Here is a 27,492-nt window from a genome sequence, read left to right as displayed (position 1 = left end):
CCGACTGCTGAGACTTCTCCTAAGCAACCTTTATGAAGGCTCCCTCTTGTTTGTTTATTTTGACTCAAGTATATGTACATATTTGTAACTTATCGGGGATATCAATAAATAAGCTTTTCTTCATTTCAACGTATTGTGTTAAATACACCAAAGCCTTTTTCGCTAAGTTCTTTGAATTTTCTTTTGTTGAAGCTTGTATGTTGAAGCTTTGTGAGTGGAGCATGTAGGTTGAGGTAGTGTTCCCTTAATTTCCCGAGTGAGGAAAACTTCTCGGTTGGAGACTTGGAAAATCCAAGTCACTGAGTGGGATCGGCTATATGAATCTTAGAACGCCATTGTGTTCTGTCTTGTGTCATGTCCTCCGTTAGATCCAAGTACTCTAAGTCTTTTCTTAGGGCCTCTTCCAAAGTTTTCCTAGGTCTTCCTCTACCCCTTCGGCCCTGAACCTCTGTCCCATAGTCGCATCTTCTAATCGGAGCGTCAGTAGGCCTTCTTTGCACATGTCCAAACCACCGTAACCGATTTTCTCTCATCTTTCCTTCAATTTCGGCTACTCTTACTTTACCCCGGATATCCTCATTCCTAATCTTATCCTTTCTCGTGTGCCCACACATCCAACGAAGCATCCTCATCTCCGCTACACCCATTTTGTGTACGTGTTGATGTTTCACCGCCCAACATTCTGTGCCATACAGCATCGTCGGCCTTATTGCCGTCCTATAAAATTTTCCCTTGAGCTTCAGTGGCATACGGCGGTCACACAACACACCGGATGCACTCTTCCACTTCATCCATCCAGCTTGTATTCTATGGTTGAGATCTCCATCTAATTCTCCGTTCTTTTGCAAGATAGATCCTAGGTAACGAAAACGGTCGCTCTTTGGTATTTCTTGATCTCCGATCCTCACCCCTAACTCGTTTTGGCCTCCATTTGCACTGAACTTGCACTCCATATATTCTGTCTTTGATCGGCTTAGGCGAAGACCTTTAGATTCCAACACTTCTCTCCAAAGGTTAAGCTTTGCATTTACCCCTTCCTGAGTTTCATCTATCAACACTATATCGTCTGCGAAAAGCATACACCAAGGAATATCATCTTGAATATGTCCTGTTAACTCATCCATTACCAACGCAAATCAATCACCCAAACTTCAAAGAAAAAAATTGTAAGTTAGAAGAAAAACTGATAATTAAGTATTATACAAAAACTCTTAAAAAAGAGTTTAATCGGGGGAAGGAGCTCATCGGCTATTCACTTTTTATATATCTAATTGATTCTTAATTGTGATATTTCTTTTGCAAAGTTAGCTCAATATCTTTCTAAGTACTGGTCTGAAATGTTTCTCTTTAAAGAGTAACGTAATAGATGACTAATATGCATAAAGAAAAAACAAAATAGAAGTCATGACTATTTGATAGCAAAAGCCTGAAGGAAAAACAAGAAACAAAACAAACCAGACGCATAATTCCACTACTTCTACTTAAATCAAAGTTGTCTTGTTTTGCTTCTTGTTCTTCCCTTATGTGGGCCCCTGAATCAAGCCCCAACAACCAGTCACAATTTTGTGTGTATTGGGCCTTGATCAGTCCCACGACATGTATCAGCAACCACAACTCATAATTCAAGTGAAGTTTGAAAGCGAAGGCATAAACTCATTACCTCCTAACATCCCTTCATCAACAACATTTCCAAACCCAAAAACTAACAAAGGGTCTTTGCGACCCTGTCATAAACTTATTCGAAAGCATTCTCACTTCTCCTTCGGCTTCTACGTTTATGCCGTTGACGATTTGGTGTAGAAGCGGACGCCAAAGGCTAAGCCCAAAATTAGCAGAGGAACAATGAACTGGAGGAGTTTGATGACGAAATCAGTTGTCTTGTCCTGGTTGTAGTGAGGCTGCTTGGGAGGAGTGTACATCCTCTTCGCGGGGATGGATGCTGAATCAATGTCTCCAACGTAAAATTCGTCCATCATTGCTCTAGCAGTGGAACTGTGACCAACATCTTCGAAATCATTACTTGCGTCTTTTCCTGCAAACCAAAGATCATATTAGGACCACGAATCACATCGAATCAATAGGTTTCTGTTTCGGCCTATATATTGTGTTGTGTGCATATGAAAAGGGAAACAATTTTGTTTGTTTGAGAGTGTCACTGTGTTGTACCTGTGGCTGCCAATAAGACCTCATCACCACCAGGATGGTCCTCCAAGAATTTTGTTACATCATACACCTGTAACAACACGTTTATCACAATATAAATAATCTACCTTCACTTGACAGCAAATTTCTTCCAAATTGCTACTCCCTCCCCAAATGATTGGCAGTGAACACACACAAAGAGCAACACATTTTTCCTTGAGATACAAATAATTGACAAACGGAAGCATTATTACAGTCAAATTTTGTAATATAGAACTGAGGGCACGTCAGTTGGTAATGAACGTGAACACAGTGGACCGAACAGATAATCTACGCTTACTAAGAAGGGAACCTGAACTATGCCAAGTTAAATCAGCTACACTAATACTACTTCAACGAGGAATCAAAGAGGGCTAGCCGGCTAGGAATTGGCTTTGTAAAGTCCATCTGCAACATTTGCACCATTTTTTATTTGCTGTGCCTTCATGCAATAATTTCATTAGACTTAATCAATCATTTCACCCCCAACTAAAATCTTAATAATTAGCTATTCTCCACAAAGTATCACCCATTTTAAGAGAACCAATGCGCAGTATAAGCACAAGCTATCGCCTTTCGAGGCGATAAATTCACTAAAAAAACAAAAGAAATGCACATCCATCAGCAGTTGAATCATGCTCCTATAAGTTGAAATCTATATCTCAACCAATGTCTATCAATCTGACTCGTACCAATCTATAAACTTGTAATTTTCCTTGTTTTTATAGCAATCTCGAACACATTTCATCCTGATCTTAGTCCAACATGCAGTCAGAATATGAACCAATATTCAACTATACCAGTCAAAACCCACCAACAAACACTTCACCTAGATCCAATCAGAGCAAAACCCAAATTCAATCACACACACAAATCCCAAAATTTAACTGAAAACTGCAGCTCAGAAGAAGCAAGAACATTACCTTTCCATCGATGACAAGCCAGCAGTCCTTGCGATCACTGTGAGTGGAGACCTCAGCCAAAGTATAAACCTTTTTGTCTCCAGCCATTGTCGTCGGAGGAGAGTCAGAGGCCGGTCTGCTTCTTCACCTCTAAGACCTGTAAATGCAGAGATTTTGAAGATTTCACAGAGTTTGATTTGAAAGGGAAAGAAGGGAAAGGTGGGGTTGGTGGTTTGATTGTGCGGGAGTTGGGAAAGTAAAAGGGTGGGATGGCCTCGTCGTCCACCAACCACAAACTCCCTATATATTTGGTGGTTTTTTTATTTTTTTGCATAATCGCTTTGCGGAAAATGTTCATATTCCACGTAGTAAAGCTTGCTTGTTTGTTTATTTGTTTATTTATTTTTCTGAACAAAATAAAGCTTGTTTGTTAGTTTTATTTTCCTCCGTCTTGTGTTTTGATCAACTTGAGGGACATCAAAAGGTTGTGCAGGCTTGTAGCTCGAGTAGTAAATATCTTGTTCACACATTCATGCTTAATATTTGGTTGCGTAGGTAAAGTTTTCATTAGTGAGTCAACTCTACAACTTGTACAACGGTCATATCTTTTGTATTGCCTATTTGTGATCCTTTAGTATAGAAAGTTTATTCTACACAGTTGCTCGTATGCAGAAACTCTCACATCAATGGGATCACAAGATACCTTAGATGCTATGAAAACATAATGACTCTCTATTTGGTGAGTGGTTGCACATACTTATGATCTTTTGGTCACACACTAAAATTTCTCCTTAGACCGAGATGCATCTAAACTTTACACTACACTAAAAACACATCATATTGTTAAGGAAATGCTTGGTAACTTATCATCTAGCACTCACTTTCATATCTAAATCACTCCAAAAGAATTGTTGTGAGGAAATAGGATTTGGTTCACAAATTTTCTGTAGTGCACATCAAAAGAAAGTTCATTTCCGAACAATAGTGCAGTAGAGAAAACCTCTTGGTTCTACCATCCAAGTCAATAAAAAGCCCAATTACTGGCTCAATTCAAAACATCATTAGAAATGTTCAAAGCCCAGTAGTTGGCCCAAAAAACAATGCAGGGCCCATGGTTAACAAAAACCCTAGCTGTGAGAGAGAAGCGAGTGGTGGTGACCAAGGACCTTCTCAACGGCCAGCCGACCGCAGTCGTGCGCTTAGCAGATCGCCATATCAGAAGGTTTGGTGAGGCAGAAGCTGAAGTACATGAAGTTCCTCAGGAAGCGCATGAACACCCAACCCTCTCCCGCCAAAATCTTCTGGTGCAACGTCCGAGGTTAATGCCGTAATTTCGTAATTCACACTTTGTTCCTCTGTGTCTCTGTTTCTCTACTTCAAAACTCACAAGTGAGCATGGTGGTGGTGTGACTTTTTACTTTTGTTTTTTAAGTGTTTGATGAATTGCTTCAGTGAATTGGGGTTTGTGATCAATTGTGAAATTAGGGATTTGAGGCTTCTGAAGGGCCACAAATACTGCTTGTTGGGTCAGCTTTCGTCTGAGGTCGGATGAAACCATTATGACACCATCGAGACAAAATGAATTTCAACTCAAAAGATTTATGCTTTTTACAATTTGTGTTTAATGATGTTGAAATTTGTTAACATTGCCTTTTATTTGTTGTAAGTAATTTGAATGTAGATTGTATTTTCTTGTAATTTGAATGATGTAGATTGTTGTTAGCCACAGCAGAGTCGATACATTTGTTACCTTACGGAGTTATCTTCATACTTCACATTTTTCGCTCATTTCACTTTTTTTGTTGCGGATTACATCTCTGTGAGTTTCCTTGTGCTTTTATTCGAGATTACATCTTAGTGAACTTCTTGTCGGGCATCTCTTGGTTTGAGGAATCAGATATTTTATTCTGATAATTTTAAATTAGGAACTTGTTTACCTGTCTTTTTCACAGTACAAATAGAGGACTGGACATCCTACAGCAAACTGCATGATAACAAATATCTTTGGAGTGTCGTCTCATTTACACGAGGGAATTTGAGCATTACCCTCATTTCCAACTCGGTGCTAAAAAAATGCAGACCTCGACTGTTTTTGTGGTGTTGATGTTTGCCTTTCGGACAAGCCTTGGTTAGCATATCAGACTTGTTCTTGTTGGAATGTAACTTTCCAGCTTCAACATTTTCCTTCATGCACATGTCGGATCTAGTGATGCCTGATTTTTTAGTGTATTTGAACTTGGAAGTGAAAACTTGGATTCGACTTGAATCTCGAAATCTTTAGATGATGACTTGACTCTAGAATGTACATTCTTAACTTGGAAGTAAGAAGTTGGATTGGTCTTGAATCTGGACGTTGGTGATCAAATGTAACACATAGAAGTTAGCAAGAAATGTAGAAAACAACCTGCAACTTGTTGAAATGATGGTAAAAGGTGTGGAAGTAAATATTTAAGACATAAAACTTGATGAATAATTTGGTTGGACAAGAAAGTACCTCTGACGTTTAGAATGCGAGAAATCTCAGGCCAATATTCAACCTTCATACTCATCTTAATCAACTAATTAACCAAAAAAGAGGTTTGTTCAATACTCATTACTGAAGACGAAGAAGAAAAGAAAAGGTGAAAGAAAAGGAACCCAATTCAAGATATTCTAGATTGATGAGGCGTTGCATAGCTTGGGCGGAAGGCATAGACTTGAGATTCTTGCAATCATAAATGTATAGTCGGTAGAGAGATGTAAGGTCACCCAACCACTCTGGAAGAGTTTCCAGTCCATCACAATTTCCTATAGTCAAGTATTTTACAGGACTAGTTGAGTGATGAATTACTTGAGGCAAAGACTTGAGCTTAGGCCACCCGAAGAATCCTAAGATCTTTGATGATGGAATTTCCGAAACCGGAAAAGAATCGAGCTTCTCCCACAACTCACCTATCCCCAATCTCTCCAGACGAGTCAAAGTGTGTAGACCCGTTGGCAAGTATTGTAATTTCTTACAATTACGTATTCTTAACATGGAAAGAGATTGCAAGCTAGTTACATCGGCATCTGCCAGAGATATCAAATTTTCACAGTTTCGAATTTCCAACCTGATAAGGGACGTGCAATTGCGTAAGGAAATCTCCTCAAGAGTACTGATATAGTAGATGTTCAATTCCGGTCCACCGTAACTTGCAATAACCAATTTTCGGAGGGAGGTCAGCCTCCTTCCCTCATTGGCAACTGAACTCCAACTTAACTCAGGATAATTCATTATACTCAACTCCTCAAGAGATCCATAATCACCTGACAGGCTTGATAGTTGAGCACAATCTTCCATGACAAATTGTCGAAGGGATGGGGGGAATACAATGATTGTAAGTTTCGACTACCTATTATTTTCAATCTCTCAAGTGCGTTGCAATTTTTCAACTCACTCGGCAAACGCGAAAGCTTCTCACAACCCTCAATCACTAATCCTCGAAGACATGGAATGATTGGAATGAATGTTAGACTAGGACAATTCCTTATAGTCAACTCCTCAAGAATAGTGAGTGTGTCTAGCCCATCAACTGAAAAATGGCTCAGCCTTTCACAATTGTAGATACACATTAAACCAAGGGATGTACAATCCTGTAAATACAACTCCTCCACTGTAGTACTGCTGCCGGTAGACAATTCTGATTCACAACTTGCAATAAGCATCAGTTTGCGGAGGGTCGTTAGACAGTGATTGGAAATGCATATTAGCTTAGGGCAGTTATAAATGGTCAGCTCCTCTATAAGAGATATGTCTACCCCATAAGCTGAATACTGCCCCAATTGTTGATAATCGTGGACACGCAGCGCACGGATAGAATTACAAGATTCAAGCCCACGCCATACACAAGTTTTTAATCCATCACAATCTTCAACAGTCAATTCACAAAGGGATGTGCATCCATGTAAACCTAAAATTGACTCTACACTTCTGCACGACCTTAAAGACTACACATTTAGAGGAATATAGCATTCTGGTAGACTTTGCAGGTCCATTGATCTTAATTCACCACATGAATTAATTTTCAATCCTCGAAGGGATGTTGCACCGTGAATTGAAATGGATATCAGACTAACGCAGCGGCTTGTTTCCATGGACAACTCCTCAAGAGATACTCGGGTGTACAGTTCTGATCCTCTATGTAGATTCGTTGATGTCAATCCACCACCACCACCACATGAACTAAACAACAATTTCCGGATGGATGTCAAACCAAAAAGGGAAAGGGATCTAAGTTTGTCACAGCTGCTTATTTCCAGATTCTGAAGAGAGGTACACTTTTCTACCAGACTTGTTAGGTCTGATAGCTCGTGACAAATACTCATCTTCAACTTACGGAGGGATGAAAACTGATTAGGAAAATTTCTCATTTGAGGACACTCCACGAGCTCCAACTCCTCAAGGCAAGGAAACACTGTTATTTGTTCCTCTTTCCTCACTGGTGGCTCAATCCATTCGATCATGTTTAGGACTGCACAAATTCTGAATGTCTTCAATGTTGGAAACAAAGCCTTTGTTTTTATTGCATCATCAACACCATTATAGCCATAAAACTCAACTCCCAAACGTTTTAGATTATGCATTGTATTAAACTCAAGATGCATAAGACTAGGTAGATGGCCAAGCATGGGCGCTTCTTCACATACGTCGCATTGAAGTAGTCGAATCTTTTTCAAGTTGTTGTATGGCTTCCACAATGGAAATTGAGCACCCATGAAATTGCAAATCTCCAAAATTTCCAAATTAAGGTGTGGCTGGAGGCCTTGGAGAACATCATCTTCACTGTTGTTGCATGGCCTCATTTCCTCACCCCATACAAGTGATAACTTATGTATGTTTCTCTTCCCAACTAAATTTGATTTCTTCGCTTCTTCTCCATCTCTCACATGTTCCAAATCATAAATAGCTAGTTCACCTTTCAAGTGGTTTAAGCCAGCCAATTCCTCAATACTACGATTAGTTTCATCAGGACTCACAACAAAATAAGGCCTCGTTCGAAGATTAATCAATTGCCCAACCCCAGCAAGAGATTCCCTATACCAACCAAAATTTGCAAGTTTCTTTTTTCGGACTGGACCAAAATAGACGTGTCTCAAATTGACCAAATTTCCCATTTCCTTAGGGAACACTTTCAGACGTCTACAATACTCCATTCTTAATGTCTGTAAGTTATGGAGCTTGCCGATAGATTTGGGGATTGCTTTGATCTCTGTTCCAGAAACGTTTAAATACCTCAACTGTTTCAGTTTCCCAATTGAAATCGGTAGCTCCTTAATATTTGCGTTGTAAAGATTCAAGACATGCAAACCTCTAAACCTTGGCAACATGGTCCTAGGAACTTCATTATTAGAAAACAATGAGCGCAATCCCCTTAAAGTTTTCTTTGGAATTGATTCCAAAACTGAAGTAGGAATGTGTGAAGCATGTCGAATCTTCAGTGTGCTGACCATCTCATTAGAACCCGAAGTCGCGCTCTTAGATTTTGATACAAGTTCTGCAAAATCATGCACAATAGCATGCATCTTGCATTTGGCAACGACACCAAATTCATCCTTCGTAAGATCTTGAAGTAAGGAGTTTTGCAACAGAATATGAAAATACTCAATGCCTATATCCTCCATCTCTAGATCACTATTCTTGGAAGAAGGATGAAGCAATCCTTGAGCCATCCACAATTGTATTAGGTCATCCCTTTCAATTTCAAAACCTTTATTGAACATTGAGCAATAAGTGAAGCATTGTTTCAAAAATGGGAGTTTCAAATTATCCAGACTCAACTTCAATTCCGACAATATAATCTTTTTTGCTTCTGGAGAGTCCCATATTTTACTTTGTAGAATTGCTGACCATTGATCTGCACCATTCTTAGAACGCAATATTCCTCTGAAAACCTGTTGGTTCATATATGGTTAGATTTCCTGTTAAATAATTCATATATGGTTCATGAGTACTATATATTTATTTTTGAATAGTGTCATTTGGAAGGCATGAAAAAAGAATGTTGTTACTTACTTTCTTAATTTTTTTGCGTTTTCCCTCTTTTTTTTCTCTTTTCTACGAAACAAAATGGATTCCATTATTTGGTATCCAGAGCCTAGTAAAAGCTATTGGCAATATAGCTACTCAATGTCCAAGTGCATGATGTACAAAGCTCATGTTGCTCTAGGGTTTGGAAACAAGAAAATGGAATTGGTTTACAAAGCACAAACTCCACATGAGTGTCTAATCTTCCACTTGAGGCAGTCTTATCTTCCCGTGAGGAAATGAGAGTTTGGAAAGTCTACTCTATTATTGGATTGTCCAATGATGGCATCTCTATCATCCAAGATAATCATGTCTTATTTGACACCTGTAGTCTGGATATGAGCTAGCCAATATTATATGTAGCAAAGTCGTCCATGCACTGTGGGAGACCGAAAGACTTAAAGAAACCTTTACAGTGTTAGATGAGAACAAAATTTATGAAAGTATTCATGATACTAGACTTTGGCCATTCTATTTAAAGATAATTGTTTCATAGTCAAGGAACTCTTACGCTGTTTGGGCTTAAAATATTATGTTTGGGCTGAGAAGAGATAAGTAAAAATTGAAGGTCGTGGCTCTCAGCCCAATAGTGATCCTTAAGGCCATATGGCTTTCTCAACCCAAAAAATGATGATTCAACCAAGTTCTAATGGAAGTGGGATTGCTAAGGGATCAGACTTATACATGAATGGGTTGAGCTCGGTCGTGAGTTGGCACGCCCACATCCACAAGAAAGATATAGGTAGCATAGTAGTTACTCGGCATGCGGGTCACTTAGGCTTTGTAATTTTCAAGGTCAACATTTTGGCACGCTCAGTGAAACCAAGTGCTAAAAACTATGAAGTTCATGACGACTAAAAGTCACTTTGTCAAGAAGAAAACAACAATAGGGAAAGCATCGACAAATCAAACATCTACAAATCAGGCAATTGTGTCATCTGACATAAAAATTGCACATGATCTTCTCGTTACCGTCAAGCCATACCCTACAGCACACCTAGAAATTGAGATAATCTCCACAACCAGAAGCTAGCGGCGATGATTATCGCGATGACTACTAAGCCCACCGATTTTGGGTCTTCATAACGGATGGTTGAGGAAGACAACGATGAGCCTCAGATGATGTACTTCCTAAAACTTTCATTTGATGTAGGCTCGCCAAACATACCAGACATTTAAATTTACCTTGGAGAGTGAGCTCGGCCAACTCAGTTTCAAACAAGATATAGTAAATCAATACCATGAGGAAGTATAATGATCTCATGAGGAAACGAACTTTTGTTAACATAATTGTTCACTAAAATTTGACAGTCCAAATGTCACTGTTAAAAAGCAAGAGCCAAGTGCAGTACCTTCCAAAAGAAAATTCTTAGTAGTATATCAACATTAATGCTGCTGGAATTATCATCGAAAAGCATTATGTATCGAAAAGCATTATGTGTGTAAGGCATTGTCCCAAACCAACAGGAAAGATGTCAAAACGCGAACAACTTTGGCCGAGACTGCAGTCAATACTGCAAAAGTTTGCACCTTTGAATCACCAGGGCTGATGTTATTTTTTATCAACTCTTCGCGGGAAAAATGATCAAGCTTTGTCTAGACCATGTCATACTTAAGGCCGGATATTTGACGGGAAGTGTCTATTGAGTGCCACCACTCCAACATGTATGCCACCAATAACTGTGTAGTGTTTCAAGATGCTAATGGCTGAGGGCTAGTACCTAACCACTTTCCAGTGCCTCGACCACTGACATATTCTCTGTGAGGCACTTATTGGACTTGTAACAGTACTAGTAGAAATGAAGGTCTCATGTTCCCCTTGTTTGACAGGTTCATCATCTTTGCCAACAAAATTGGTGTTTAACGTGTTATAGTTGAGGAAGTTTTCTGCAAACTTGGCGATGTTTTCCTTCAGCCAATTTTTCTTACAGTCCTTGAGCTTTAAGACTCCTAGGCTTTCTCGTTAAAGATGGCCCTCAAGTCCAAGTTGTACTTGCGTGTTGACAAAATGAAGTCAACAGCGAGGTTGGTTAGAGATGTACCGAGGATGGTGGTGACATCCAGTATAGTAGGGCTCATAGGGCCGATGGGGAAAACCATCATGTTAATGGCTAGGTACCAAAAATTAAGGGTCGCCACTAAAAGTTCTCAATCCATGTTCATATCTACTATGAAGATCTTGATGGTGTCGAAAATGCCCAGATGTCACGCATTGCTAAAGTGGGGCACCATTTAGCTGACCCATGAAGCCCAAGCAGTAGAGGCTGAGGGCTAAACGATCTGGGGTTTGGCGACTCCCAACTTTGAAAAGTGATGTGAGTAGATTTTCCTTCACCGGTGAAATGACCGAGTCTAAGATAGTGTTCTTGATCAAATGACCAAAAACCTAAGACTTGGCTTATTGCTCATCAGGATATCTGAAGAGCTTGATGATAAGGCAGTCAATGAAGCTTTTAATGTTTTGAAGTGAGCTATTCACAGAAGCTTAGAGGTGTTTGAGTGCTGGCCATTTGAAAAGATGGGGTTTCGAGTTGGAGAAGTTAAAGCGGTTGGTAAGAAAATAGAGGAAGCTTGAGAATTCTAGGAAATTGAAGTTGCAGAGTTTCTAGAGGGTTTTGAAAGTGTGAATGAGATGAAGAAATTTCTGAGGGTTTTTATGGGCAACACATAAGAGAAAGAAATGATTGAGTTATTAATTTTGAATTTCAAAATAGAAAAATCTCGGATGTGTTTTTCACTCATTGCAGTTTTGGCAATTGAAGCGACTTGGGCCAATTTTCATGCCACCTAACCCAATATGAGAATTGATGCTTTGGTTTTTAAAACGAGTCAATCAAAATGGGACGTTCTAATGACTAGGCTGTCTAAAAGAGCGTGGCGCATGAAAGGCCAAATCTAGAGAGTTATGGTAAGAACTCAAAGTGTGGCAGAAGTAATTAGGTTGGGTCAGTCGATGCAGAGTTAGCGTGCACACCTGAGTAAAGACATTTATTACAAGCCAATGGAGGTGGTTGAAGAATATTCGCTTCTTCAAAACCCTCCGACTATATGTCTATGGTCAAAGATTTCACAAGCAAGGGGCAATGTTTGGGCCTGAAATATTGGGTTTGGGTTGAGAAGATAAGTCAAAATGGAAGGTTATGGCTCTCAGCCCAATAGTGATCTATCTGGCCAAATGGTTTTCTCAGCCCTGAAAATGATGATTCGACAAAGTCTTAATGAAAGTGGGATTGCTAAGGGATTAGACTTAGACGTGGCTGGGTTGAGTCCTGTTTGAATTGAAATTGTTAAGGGTCCAAAAAGGTTTTGATAAGACTCGAATTATTCCAAGATGAAAACCTATGCCTAATCAGATAAGAGTGAATTAAGTGCATAAAAAGGCTAGGTTCAGAGTCCTAATTCAAGTCAAATAGGCCGAGACCTAGTAGAGATAGAGTCCCGGCATAGTAGGAGGTTTGGTGAGATAATGTTAGGAATATCTGAATATGGTCCAAGAAGTCATAGTCCTATTAGGACTTTACTTCGACAGACTTGGCTATCACAAAACGTACCTCTATAAATAGAAGTGGTTTTGCAATGCAAACAGCCTATTTAACTCAACAAACAACTCAAAATGCTCTATGCGAAACCTTCTCACACCCTAAAAAAATACTAATTATCCTAACCATTTTCCAATGCACCTTTAATTTGGATTAACAACACTGTGTTGACAATCGACAACATATTTAGTTTGGATTAACATCACTGAGTTGTAGAATCAGGCGATCAAAAACATATTCAGTTTGGATTCACATTACTGCTTCTAGTTGGTTTGCTATCTATCCAAGTCTCAGCCAGCAAAGATTCTACGATTCTTTTGACAAACAAGGTCTCATCAGCTTCCCAGCAAAGTGAGTTGTTCTATGAGTGGTTATTCCTAGGTGGATTTCAGAGTTAAGCATTCAGTCGGCCTAACAACATTCATAGTAAAGACATTCATTCATTTGAGTATCTTTGCTCTTACAACCTAATACTGATTCGATGCACCTATATTTTCACAAATATAGTTGAAGCTACCGAATCTGGTGCGGAGAATTGAACTTCATAGTTGAAGGCATAACCTTGTCTTTAGGTTCTAGAACCCTAGGTTGAGAGTGTTCCATCGCCGATCGTAGTCGCTTGGTGCATAAATTAATAGTACGTTCGACACCACATGATCACGTCTATTCTACTTGCCTGACCGAGCTCGGTCGCACGTTTGCACGCCGCATCCACAAGAAAGACGTAGTTAGCTCAACTATTAATGACTTGCGCATCACGTGGGCTTTGTAATTTCCAGAATCATCATACGTGTGACAGAAGTGATACAGTATTGTGATTATAATGCCAAATCGTCTGATTCCTCGCTACTTAATTCGAGAAGGCAAGATTATTATTGGATCAAGACAAAGTTTGTTGATACCTATATGCCGTATGTATCAAGGACTACAATACAATTGATGAATTGAACAACTTTTTGGGTCTTTGTTTAGTAGCATTATATGCATCAGCATCATGAAGGAAAAAGTTGTTCAGTTGGAGGCTAGTGTGCTTGTGGGATGCTAGGAGATTTGGAAATTTTGCATTTTCACCAAGGTTGTATTTGGGGAAATAATCAGCAACTAATGACAAGTTTGCACTTGTTTTGGTTGCAGCTACCATGCTAATATTTGAATATCCAATGGTTTGTAACTGGGTGAACAAGTTGAGACAACCCTTTTCATTTCTACATGACAGATTGCTTGGAAAGGGTGTTACTTGGACAAAAGCAGAGCATATTGGGTCTAACTTAGCATATCTAGTATTAGGGCACGGAGACATGCCTTTATTTAGGGGGTAGGGTTGGGATTATAAGGACCCTAACAATATTAATGAGGCAATATCTATAATAGGGTTAATGGGTCACTTAGACCCACTAAGGAGATTACCATATATTTAGTAATAGCCTCAATTGTAAGGCAAGAATTAAGCATATTATTATTATTTAATTTCTTAATTTTTTTAGCATTTTCCCTTTCTTTCTTTTTTGGCGTTTTCCCTTTCTTTCTTCTTTATACGAAATTGGTTCCATTATAGAATCAAAGGACAAAATAAAGTAGAGACATACAAAAGATACAAAAGGTACAAAAGGTCAAAAGAATGTGCGGAAATTATAATGATAACAAATAAGATTCCAAACAAAATAGTATAAACTTCAAATAAATAATACTAAATTAACAGTCATTACCTTTGCCACAGATGGTAAACCTGCACACTTTTTGGCAATCTCTCTTCCAACTTCCTCTAGATCAGGATCTGTAAGAGCAGCAATATTATCTACAAATGCTCTTTCCTTCAATATGGACCAGCATTCGTCTTCAGATAGAAATCCCAAATCATAGCAAGGAAGTGTTTTTGTAATTATTGCAACTTTGGAACTGCGTGTAGTGACAAGTATGGTGCTCCCCCGTGCAAAATGGAGTTCTGACAAACAACTCATCAATTTGCTCCATTTTTCAGAATCTTCATTCCAAACATCATTGTAGACATCGAAATTTCGATGAAATAAATGTTGACCAATAGTTACAATTTCAACGCTCACGTGTCATATAAATTTTACACGTAGCATGTGACTAAACGTAAAATCAAAATAAATCGGAAAAGTCATCAATCAGGACACGTGTCAACACCTGGCAGAAATGATTTATTTCATCTGAATATCATATTCAAAATTAGGCCTTGGAAAATTCTATAAATATAAGCCATTTCATTCATTTAAAGGGGAACCAATTCATAACCAATTCACCTCACACCAAAACCTTGAAGCTTTGAAACTCCAAAGCTCCCAAGAAAATCACAAATGATCAAGAAAGCTCTCTTCGTTCTTCGTCAACCCAACCTTCAAGATCAAGCCCCAACTGCCCTTTGAAGGAACTTCCTCCAATTCAAGATCAAGCCCCGACGGTCCTTGAAGGAAGCGTGCATCGTTCATCATCCGTTCATCCTAAGATCAAGCCCCAACGGCCCTTTAGATCAACAACATCAACAAATCCACATATCTAACCGTTCTTCAAGATAAAGCCCAAAAACCCTTGAAGATCCATTCATCAACTGTTCATCAAGATCAAGCCCCAAAGGCCCTTGAAGATCCATTCATCAACAATTCTTCAAGATCAAGCCCAAAAGCCTTGAAGATCCGTTCATCCATCAACCTTCAAGATCAAGCCCAAAGGCCCTTAAAGAAACTTCCATCAACCTTCAAGATTAAGCCCCAACGGCCCTTGAAGAAAACTTTCGACCGTTCATCCAAGATCAAGCATCGACGGCCCTTGGATCAATCGCACATCCACAAATCAACACCTTACGGAGATCGAATCAGAGGATCAAATTTGGGAGAGATTGTAACCCCTAAATGATTAATACAAATATTATTTTGTACACGTGTTCTTGTCTCGTTTGTCGCAGGAAAATTTCGTGTTTACAAATTTGGCACGCCCGGTGGGACAATCTCTACCTCTCATCTCTTTGTCCGTTCAAGGAATCCAAACATACCTCAAAGTCAATGGCATCAAGCAAGGGACAAGCCGTTCTCGCAACCACCAAGGGAAGGATTCTGAGCACTTCTGCCGCGACTGGACAATCCATTGGCGCCACAACCATTCCTCAACATGCCACTTCAAAGTTGGTGCTGTTAAAGGAGCAAGGGGAGCATTAAAGGTGCGAGTCTGTCATCAACTTGACATCGTTGGGGGCACCGAAGCATGCTACTGAGGCACACAAGATGACATCCTAAAGCAGCCAATGACGTTCTTCGTCAGCATCCTGGATGTCTAAAGGAAAGTCACGTCTATTGGTTGCACATGTCATGACCATCGGCGTTACCTCCATCGAAGAACAACTGGCTCAAATGAATAAAGCGATCGCAAGGCTAACACGGATTGTTGAAGAAAAAGACTTGCAAATCGCTTCACTCGTCAACCGACTGGAGCCACAGAACGGCGAGAACCCTGACCCAGAGGATGATCCACTAAAGAGAGGAGCTGGCGAAGATGAGGAGCCTCCGGTGGAGAAGATCGATGTGAAGCCGGAGCCAGACAAAGCAGCGGTACTCATGGGATCTCTTTCTATCCAGCAGCTGCAGGAGATGATCACCAACACCATCAAGGCACAGTACGAATGGAGCTCACATACCTCCTTGTTTTACTCGAAGCCATACTCCAAGAAGATTGATGCCCTGAAGATGCCAAGGGGTTATCAACCACCAAAGTTCATGCAGTTTTATGGAAAAGGAAACCTAAAGCAGCACATCGCACATTTCGTCGAAACTTGCAACAACGCGGGGACGGAGGGAGACTACCTCACCAAGCAGTTTGTGCGCTCGCTGAAAGGAAACGCCTTTTAGTGGTACACGGACCTAGAGCCTGAGTCCATCAACAACTAGGAGCAATTGGAAAGAGAATTCCTTAACCGCTTCTACAGCACCCGCCGCACTGTAAGCATGCTGGAGCTGACAAGTACAAAGCAATGGAAAGATGAGCCAGTCGTGGACTACATCAACCGATGGCGCACTTTAAGTCTTGACTGCAAAGACAGACTTTCGGAGACCTCCTCGATCGAGATGTGTGTTCAAAACATGCAGTGGGGATTACACTACATCCTTCAAAGCATCAAACCATGGACCTTTGAGGAGTTAGCCACCCGCGCCCATGACATGGAGTTGAGCATCGCCCATCATGGGGAGAAAGAACCGATCGCCGACTACAAGAGCGACAAAGTTCTTAGGACAAAGATGGAGAAGGCTGCGTGGAAATCCACCAAATAAGCAATGACGGTCAACACAGCTCCCGTCAAAATCTCTACACGAGGTAAGGCGATTCAAGCCGAAGCTTTTCATGATCAAGAGATGCGTAGACGTACTTTGAATGAGCTTGAGGAGAAGACTTATCCATTCCCCGACTCTGATGTGGTTGCCATGTTAAAAGACTTGCTTGACAAAAAGGTGATCGACTTACCTGAGTGCAAATGGCCAAAAGAGATGAATCATACTGACAATCCAAGGTACTGTAAATTCCACCGTTTCATAAGTCATCCAACGGAAGAGTGCTTCGTACTGAAAAATCTCATCATGAAGCTGGCTCAAAAATGAATCATTGAGCTAGATCTTGACGATGTGGTGAAGTCAAATTATACCACCATCACTTATAGCTCTGTCGACTCAAAATCTTCACCTCAATCGCTGGGGGTATGCTCCAAAACCATGCCAATCAAGCAAAGTAAAGTTGAGGGATGGACACATGTTACTCCAAAGAAACTGCACAATAAGCATACGTTTCCTCCACAAGTTCACCAATTGGAAAAGGGGCAAAGCAGATATCGTCAACCTCCAAAGCTACACGAAAGTGTTGAAGATGATGAAATTGCGACACAAAAATTGTCTGTTGCCATCACGATGCTTGATTTCCTCCCCGAAGACTTCTTCAAACACTCGATCAAGACTCATTGCTATGAGGATTGCAAGGAATGCCTCTCCAAGATCTTTTGACAAATTCAAAAGCTCCTTGTTCACACGAGCCTAAAAGGGGACAACCAACGCTCTTGGTCCGCACGAGCATAAAAGGCGACAACAAACGCTCCTAGCTTGCATGAGTTGAAACTGGAAATGGCACCAAAAGTTCCTTGCCTGTACGAGTTGAAACTGCAAACGGAAACAAACGCTCCTTGCTTGCACGAGTTGAAACTACAAACGGCACCAAAAGCTCATTGCCTGCACGAGTTGAAAATGCCTATGGCACAAAAAAAAAAAAGTATTTAAACTATGTTCTGACTTGATCTCTTTCTTTGGAAGGGTATGTAGGCAGCTCGAGCATTCAATTTCGAGTTCAGTCACATCAAAAAAAAAAAAAAGGGTTTGATTAAAGTTCATTGATGAAGGTCAATGTTATTACAAATTTATTTTGTTAAAAAAAAATTTGCAATTTTCTTTGTACAAAATTAAATTACAGTTTCTTCAAAAAAAAATGAATACATATGTTATTATGTATTTACAAAAAAAAAAGGGAAAGAAAAGAAAAAGAAACATACATATATATATATGTATGTCTTGGCCCAGTTACAAATCAGGCTTCCTTCATTTCACAAGCCCAGTCTGACCACCAAGCAGCAACAAGCCCATCCTCACTTGTGTCTCGGCTCAACAACAGAAAGCTTAATTCACAAGCCCAAGTCACTCACGGCCTTGGCGTTCACTCCGTCACCATCCGTGTCTCCTGCACTCCCTCGGAGCACCTCCAACACCGTCTTCCACAACCACTCCGACATCGCCACCTGGGTCGACTCCCTCTTCTTTGAGTTCAACCGAAACGTCAAGCCCTGGCTCATCGTCCTCTCCCAAACCACTTGGTCTCCCTAAAAGACCACCGCACGTGTCCAAGTCTTAGACCCGTGACTTCACCTCCGACCCCTACAACTCCGGCGAGTTTGGACCAAATCCATCAAGCTCCTTCTTTTCTCCTTCCCGCTGCCCTGTGATGGTTAGTGAAGAGGCTGACGTGGCGGATGAGACGAAGCCTGAACCGCAACCATTGTTGACGACTCTGCTTGCTACGAACCGTTTCATGTGCGAGATTTACAGCTTCATCACCGACGAGACCAGAAAGGTCTTTAAAAGCTTCGACTCTAACGGCAATGGCAAGATCTTCGTAAAACAACGTCCTCACGACCCTCAAACTCAAAGTCAGGACTCTCACTCCATTTCATAGCTCATCCGCCAAAGGTCATGACAACAAGGAACCATCATCATCGTCGTTGAGTTCTACACGCCGTGGTGTGCCCACTGCAAGAAGCTCGCTCCCTAGACTATTCCAGCAGACGACGAAATATGGCACAGACGGCACCATGAATATGCTGAACGAGACTCGGACCGACAGGAAGAGGGGGTTCATCGAGGTCATCACCTACAAGGCATACCCAGCAAGCGACGAAGTGAAACTGAAAGTGAGGTTTTATGTTCCGCCATTTCTCTTCAGCTCCACTGCTTCCTCATTCCCCCATCAGCCTTACATGCTCTCTGTAAGCATCATATGCCCTCGTCCTCCTCACCGCAGGTAGACACCTGAGCTCTGCTGCTTTCTTGGTCTAACGCATAAAATGCCAGACCCTGTTGAATCAATGGTCAGCAGAAAGAAACACAGCGGGCCCATCATCCTCTGCGGCTAGCAGCACTTCCCTCACCGGTGCCTGATCCCTTGCTCATCCTCCGACCTTGCATCCATATCTTCTCCATCTTTTGCCTTCTACAGCTCATCGTCCGTCTTTTCCTCTGCAAGGCATAAAAAAATGCAGTGGCTGTGCAATGGCGGCGGTGTAAGGCAACAAGAATGCAGTAGCGGTGCAATGGTTGTGTAGTGGCAGTGGCAAACAACAACGGTGAAAGAACTTCAATAACTGCCGTCAAAGGACTAGCTAGTCATGAAGCCTCGAATGTAGCTATCTGTCTGTGGCAAACAGCAATGGCGAAGAACTTCAATAACCGCCGTCAAACGACTAGCCGGTCATGAAGCCTCGACTGTAGCTCTCCGTCCGTGGCAAACAGCAATGGCGAAGAACTTCAATAACCACCGTCAAACGACTAGTCGATCATGAAGCCTCGACTGCAGCTCTCCGTCTGTCTTCGTCATTCCTTGCAAATTCCCCAACCCATCATAAAAATTTATACAAAAAAAAATATAATAAAAAATGAGATGGTGGAGTAAAGTGGTGTTGGCACCACATGAAAAAAAAAGGAAGATAATGATGGAAGCTTGCTGGATGCACGACATAGGAGGAAGAAAGAAAAGAGAAATGGAGGGTGCATCCAGCACCGAAAGTTAAAGAAAATAATATATATGTTTTAGGTGGTGCATCAGCACCAAAAGATAGCGGAGATTATAACTATATATGTATATATGTCTTGGGTGCATCCAGCACCGAAAAAAAAATAAAATAAAAAAAGGGAAGTGGTGGTGCATCTGGCACCATAAAAAATGGTGGAGCATCTGGCACCATGAGAAACATATGAAAAAAAAAAAAAAATATATATATATATATATAATGCATTAATAGAAATAAAGTCCATCTTATTTATTTTTTCTGGAAATTTTACATAAATTTGCATTATACATACCTTAAAAAAAAAAGTCAAATCAAATTTACAGGAGGGGATCTTCAAGGATGATCAGGTGGCGCCTAATCACTCGGCGGAACTTCAGGAAGAAGAGGAGCCGGAGGTTGATCATTTGGAGCTTCATTACGCGGTACAGCCCAAGAAGACGAAGGCAAATGCTGTTGGAACAAACCCACAAACCTCTGATGATCAAGTAAAATCTGACCATCAGATTCCTGCATCTAGTCAATCTTCCTCTTCATGTTTGTAGCATAGTTATGTGTGAGCCTGTGCAACTGTTTATTCTCATACTTGAGCCCTATAATCTTCTGTTTGAGACTCATCACTTCAGCCGCCAATGATTCAACTTGACGGGTTCGAGCAAATAGGCGTTGGGCCATATTAGACACAGAACCTGTACACTGCACACTGAGAGCCAGAGAATCCTTAACACTCATCAGATAGTTTAGAAAGCAGTCTGTTATCTTTGGGAGTGACAAGGTTCCGGGCCACCACCGCAACGATCATATCATTCTTCATCACCGAATCCCCAACGGTAAGAGGACCAGTAGGGGATGTGAAGGATGGGTGCCATATGTTGTCTAGAGAAGGCATGGCTGCCTCTTCACCAAGGTTCAAGTTAAAACGACAGTCGAAAGGGCCAAACATTTTCAAAGGTGTTGAAGAAAGATGAGGTCGGACAAGTCAAGATCGTAGAAGTGCAAGAAGGGAGTTTCTACAAGCAGAAATTCAAGTGTGCTTTGAAACGTACTGCGTGTCTCTATAAAAATCAGCACTCGACGAGATTTCAGATATCGAAGAGGCAAGCTCAGAAATCGAAGAGGCGCTAGCTTTCTAAAAAATTGGGCTTGCTCAGAAACCACATGCCAATCTTCTTTTCCGAATTTGTCTGCACTTGTCACATGCAACCTCTGCACTCGACGAAGCTCAGAACTCGAAGAGGCAAGATCAGAAATCGGAAAGGCATCTGCTTTTCCAGACGTGTCAGCATCTGTCACATGCACACTCAGCTTTGCGGAAATCACGGGCAGTTTGTCGAAGCACCGATTCCAGATATCGAATGGGTGCTTGCTTTTCCAAACGTGTCAGCGCCTGTCACATGCACACTCAGCCTTGCGAAAATTACGGGCAATCTGTCGAAGATTTCTTATGAAGTAGAAAGCATGTGAAGTTTACTGTTAAATCATCCAACGGTTGCCGACAAGAGTAAATGAATAGTGCCGTTACTGGTTGTTGAAAAAAAAAAGATCCTATATATGTCGACCTTCACCCTTCATAGCAAGGCAGACCTGCAAAAATGCCCAACCCTTCCTCATTTCCGAGAGTACACTCCCAGCAGAGCCTATTGAAATACCCAGTTTTCTTCCTCTCCTAGAATACCTCTGCAAACAAATGACACCAAAGAAAAAGTATCTCATATCATCAGGGTAGAAAGCAAGAGTATCTCATATCACACAATCTCTCTATCCTTTTCTTTGTCCTTGTTCTTACCTGCAAAGACAAGGATAAAGAAAGCAATATGTCAGAACCTCCACTAAAACTCGGGTAAGGAATCGACTACCTGGAACCTTTGCCTGGTTGCTTACATGGTATTGCTCTCGAGTACTCATCTTCCACTCCTGCTGTACTTCCAAAGAAGCTGCCACATCTGCCTGGAGAACAGATAAGGCAAGTGAAAATGATACCTTGCAGCATGTGGAGACAACGTGCAGAAGAAACAAGCAGAGAATAATGCAACCTGCACAATCAACTCAGCAGAATGAGTATGAGTTGAGGAACTCGAGAAGATGCCACATTTGCCTGAAGAACAGATAAGGCAAGTGAAAATGATACCTTGAAGCATGTGGAGACAACGTGCTGATTTCCTTCAAAATCAAGTTTCCCCTTCCCTGCACAATCGACCAACCCAGCAGAATGAGTCTGAGTTGAATCCAAGAACTCGAGAAGCTTCAACAACATATTGACGGCACCATCACCGAATAGCAAAGCCTCGTTGTACAACGCTGTCAAATCGCCACCACTTCTTCGAAAGCAAGAGTATTTCATATCATGCTTTCTCCCTGTCCTTTTCTTTGTCATTGTTCTTACCTGCAGGACAAGGAGAAAGAAAGCAATCAGCCAGCACTTGGTATCAATCTTCCAATCTAGAACCGACTGCCTGGAACCCTTCCCTGATTGCTTACCTAGCACTGTTCTCGAAGTACTTGTTGTTTCAACATTTTATGCTTCCAGAGAAGATACCACATCTGCCCGAAAAACAGATAAGGCAAGGGAAAATGATACATTGAATCATATGGAGACAAGCACAACAAAGCACGTGCCGATTCATCTGCTACTTCTTCATAAGCAAAAGTATCTCATATCATCAGGGTTGTAATCACTCTGGGTAGTGGACTCGTTTTGACCCTCAAATTCTTGGGTCAACTTGCTAGGCGTTGTGGGCTGCACGTGCCAATTCACCACCCTTGAATCAAATCTTTAAAGATCAAGTCACCAACTGGAATAAGAGCCCATCAATCTTGAAGATCATACCATTGACCAAACTGCTCAGGTGTGAATTAGAAAGATTGAACAAAGCAACAAGTCGTCACCTTCACCTCGTGCCTGCTTACCATGTGTTCGAGTCAACCTTCAAGAATCAAGCCTTAACGGCCCTTGAAGAAGCTTCCAGCCAAATTCAAGATCAAGCATCGACGGCCCTTGAGGAAATCACAAGTCCGATTCAAGATCAAGTGTCTACCACCCTTGAATCAAATCCAGTTCAAGAATAAGCTGTGGAAAGTCAACAATTGGAGGAAGCCAAAAGGTCCTCCAACCCAGTTCAAGAACAAGCTGTGGAAAGTCAACAATTGGAGGAATTCAAAAAATCCTCCAACCCAGTTCAAGATCAAAGTTGTGGAAAGACAACAAGCGCAACAAAATACGCGTCGATTCATCCATTACTAAAGCCAAAGATCATCTACCACGTGAAGCTTCTTGTGGTCCAATTTCAACCTTCAAGATCAAGCCTCGACGACCATTGAAGAAACTTTCAACCCAATTCAAGATCAAGCCTCAACGGCCCTTGAAGAAATCTCCATCCTGATTCAAGATCAAGATCAGGCCTCAACGGCCCTTGAATAAATCTCCAACCCAATTCAAGATCAACCTTCAACGGCCTTTGGATCGACATCTACATTAAGGGACTTCAAAACGCATCTCCTACACGCGACAAGCACATGTATATGACGCGCCTTGAAGTGGGGGCATTTGTAGACATCGAAATTTCGGTGAAATAAATGTTGACCAATAGTTACAATTTCAATGCTCACGTGTCATATAAATTTTACACGTAGCGTGTGACTAAACGAAAAATCAAAATAAATCGGAACAGTCATCAAGTAAGACACGTGTCAACACCTGGCAGAAATGATTTCTTTCATCTGAATATCATATTCAAAATTAGGCCTTGGAAAATTCTATAAATAGAAACCATTTCATTCATTTAAAGGGGAACCAATTCATAACCAATTCACCTCACACCAAAACCTTGAAGCTTTGAAACTCCAAAGCTCCCAAGAAAATCCCGAAGGATCAAGAAAGCTCTCTTCGTTCTTCGTCAACCCAACCTTCAAGATCAAGCCCCAACGGCCTTTTGAAGGAACTTCTTCCAATTCAATATCAAGCCCCGACGGCCCTTGAAGAAAACGTTCATCGTTCATCATCCGTTCATCCTAAGATCAAGCCCCAATGGCCTTTTAGATCAACAAATCCACATATCCAACCGTTCTTCAAGATAAAGCCCAAAAACCCTTGAAGATCCATTCATCAACTGTTCATCAAGATTAAGCCCTAAAGGCCTTTGAAGATCCGTTCATCAACAATTCTTCAAGATCAAGCCCAAAAGCCTTGAAGATCCGTTCATCCATCAACCTTCAAGATCAAGCCCAAAGGCCCTTGAAGAAACTTCCCTCAACCTTCAAGATTAAGCCCCAACAGCCCTTGAAGAAACTTCCCTCAACCTTCAAGATTAAGTCTCAACGGCCCTTGAAGAAAACTTTTGACCGTTCATCCAAGATCAATCATCGACGGTCCTTGGATCATTCGCACGTCCACAAATCAACACCTTACGAAGATCGAATCAGAAGATCAAATTTGGCAGAGATTGTAACCCCTAAATCATTAATACAAATATTATTTTGTACATGTGTTCTTGTCTCATTTGTCGCAGGAAAATTTCGTGTTTACAATCATCAAGTACAAGAATACATCTTTTCTCCATCAACTGTTCTTGGAGGCTTTTAAGCACTGCCTCTTGACATTATGTATCAACCGTTGCACAGTCAACATATTTTAAGATTCGACCCAAAATTAAAGCGACATCAAATGTATTAGATACATGTATCCATATTTTCTTATCAAAGTGTTTACTTATCTCATCTTCATTATAAACTAACTTGGCCAAAGTAGTTTTTCCCAAACCTGGCATTCCCAGAATGGCCATAACCGAAAGAGTTTCTTGGTTGACTTCGGAACTGGTCAAGTTTACAACTACATTTGACAAGACCTCATCTCTGCCAATGATGATTTCATTGCCAATTGATGAATTGGTTTCTCTAATCGATCTCATTGCTTAAGAAGTGGCATCTATATTTTTGGAAACTAGTCCCATAATAGACGCCTGATTCTTGAGATCCACCAACGATGCGTTGATGTTCTTAATTTTATATGCTGCTTTAAGACGAAATGCAACCGGATTAGAGAGTGAAATGAAGTTGAGTACCTTTCTCTTCAAATGGTTTTGTATCTGTAGCCTATGGCGTAGAACTTCATAGTCAATTTCCTCCAAAACATCATCGGCATCATTAGTTACGTCTTTAAGTTTCTGCGCCCACAACGCCACTGCCTCACGCGGATCTTATAGTTGCTCAGCAGCTTCACGCGTGATATCTTGAATCAGGGATAATGTTTGATGCAGGCCTGTCAGTTTTGCTTCAAGTCCCCAAGAACAGATGAGCGGTTCAGTGGCAAGTGAAGCCGCCTTTGCAAGTATTTGTAAAAAATTTACAAAGTGATGATGGTGGAGAGTACATTAGCTCTCAATTTAAACATTTTCTCACTACAAATGGTATACTTCATCACAAATCATGCCCACACACTCCTGAACAGAACGGATTAGCTGAAAGAAAACATAGGCACATTGTAGAAACTGCCATTACTCTACTTTAAACTGCTAAGTTACCTAATCTCTTCTGGTTTCATGCTTGTGCCACTGCAGTATATCTCAACAATCGCTTGCCCTGTGTCATTCTTAAAATGAAGTCTCCTTATCAACTGTTATATGGTCATCTTCCACACATTAGTCATTTAAAAATCTTTGGATGTGCATGTTTTCCTCTCTTGAAACCATATAACACTTCCAAATTACAACCAAAAACAGCTACATGTGTTTTTCTGGGCTATGCAGGAGATTATAAAGGTTTTCTATGTTTAAATCTTGCTCAAAAAAAAATGTACATATCAAAACATGTGCTTTTTGATGAATCCAACTTTCCTTATGCCAAGTTTTCTGTTTTTGTCAATACCTCACCTTTGGTAGTCTTACCTCCATCATTGCTTCCTTCTCCGTCATTACCATGCATTACATTGACTAATCAAGTCACATCATCACTTCATAATCATGCATCCTCATCTCATAACACAGATTCAATACGTTCAAATGCATCTAGTACTCCAAATTCCTTGCCTGCATCTAGTGCTTCAGATTCCTTGGCTACATCTAGTGCCTCTGATTCCTTGGAAACACATGCATCTGTCCCACATTTGAGTTCATCTCAACCTCCAAGTGTTGACATACCAATTACCACGCCTACACAGTATCCCATCCATGTGGATCCTGATTTCCAACATGATCATCTTAATGTTGTTCTCTCAATACCAATGAATGTGCATCCTATAGTAACACGTTCCAAGAATGGTATTGTCAAACGGAAGGCTTTCTCAGCTAGTATTGGCTCTCAGTCACTTGTCTCTGAGCTAAAAACATTCAAGGCCGCTTCTAAAGTTGTAGAATGGCAAAGTGCAATGCAGGAAGAGATCGATGCACTTCATTCTCAACAAACATGGTCCCTAGTTCATCTTCCAAGTGACAAAAACTTGGTTGGGTGTAAATGGGTGTATCGAATAAAGAAGAATGCAAATGGCACTGTGGCACGATATAAAGCACGGCTTGTAGCAAAAGGGTACAGTCAAGAAAAGGGTGTCGACTACGGTGAAACATTCAGTCCGGTGGTTAAACCTACAACCATTCGACTTATTCTTGCCTTGGCATCACAGTTCCACTGGCAACTCCGGCAACTTGATGTAAAAAATGCCTTCTTACATGGCATTTTACAAGAAGAAGTGTACATGGAACAGCCTCCAGGATTTCTCAGCACACAGTATCCATCTAATTATGTCTGTAAGATTCACAAGTCACTCTACGGGTTAAAACAGGCTCCAAGAGCGTGGAATGACAGATTTACAAGCTTTCTACCAGCCTTGGGATTCCAGTCTTCACATGCCGATCCATCGTTATTTGTTCAATCCTCTCAACAAGGCATTGTTGTCTTACTGCTTTATGTTGATGATGTTATTTTAACTGGAAGTTCTCCTCAGTTGATAGCTCAGGTCATCAAAGCTCTTACTACCGAATTTGAAATGAAGGATTTAGGTGATCTACATTACTTCTTGGGGCTGCAAATTAGTCACACTGCAGAAGGTTTATTTGTTTCACAATCCAAATACATCAGTGAGTTAGTTGCCAAGGTGGATTTACAGGAGTGTAAACCTTGTGCTACTCCTTGTTTACCATATCATCGACTCTTAAAAGATGATGGCAAGCCGTATCACAGTCCCGATCAATACAGAAGTGTCGTGGGAGCCCTTCAATATCTCACATTTACAAGGCCTGACATAGCCTTCTCCGTGAATCAAGCTTGCCAATTCATGCATAATCCTATGGAGTCCCATGTCATTGCAGTAAAACGGATCATCCGATATCTCAAGGGCACACCAGATTATGGGATACATTTTAAACTTGGACTGCTATCTCTTCAATCCTATAGTGATGCCGACTGGGCTGGGGATCCAAATGACAGACGATCCACCTACGGATTTATAGTTTTTCTTGGATCCAATCCTATTTCCTGGTCCTCAAAGAAGCAGCATACAGTATCACGGTCATCCAC

General features: G+C 40.9%; 1 protein-coding gene and 1 pseudogene across 1 annotated transcript; both read right to left on the bottom strand.

Moving 5' to 3' along the window:
• Positions 1–1,457: 1,457 nt before the first annotated feature.
• Positions 1,458–3,372, bottom strand: LOC126624045 (cytochrome b5-like). Its single transcript, XM_050293038.1, has 3 exons — positions 3,105–3,372; positions 2,167–2,233; positions 1,458–2,032 (listed from the first exon to the last, which is right to left on the bottom strand). The coding sequence occupies exons 1-3, from the start codon at positions 3,189–3,191 to the stop codon at positions 1,776–1,778; spliced, it is 411 nt and encodes a 136-aa protein (XP_050148995.1). The 5' UTR covers positions 3,192–3,372; the 3' UTR covers positions 1,458–1,775.
• A 2,304-nt stretch (positions 3,373–5,676) lies between these two features.
• Positions 5,677–14,658, bottom strand: LOC126622758 (putative disease resistance protein RGA4; annotated as a pseudogene).
• Positions 14,659–27,492: the final 12,834 nt, after the last annotated feature.

Source organism: Malus sylvestris, chromosome 5 (genome assembly GCF_916048215.2).
Source record: "Malus sylvestris chromosome 5, drMalSylv7.2, whole genome shotgun sequence".
NCBI classification, from domain to species: Eukaryota; Viridiplantae; Streptophyta; class Magnoliopsida; order Rosales; family Rosaceae; genus Malus; species Malus sylvestris.
Note: the sequence above shows the minus strand (reverse complement) of the source record. Positions and strands in the feature narration are given on the sequence as shown.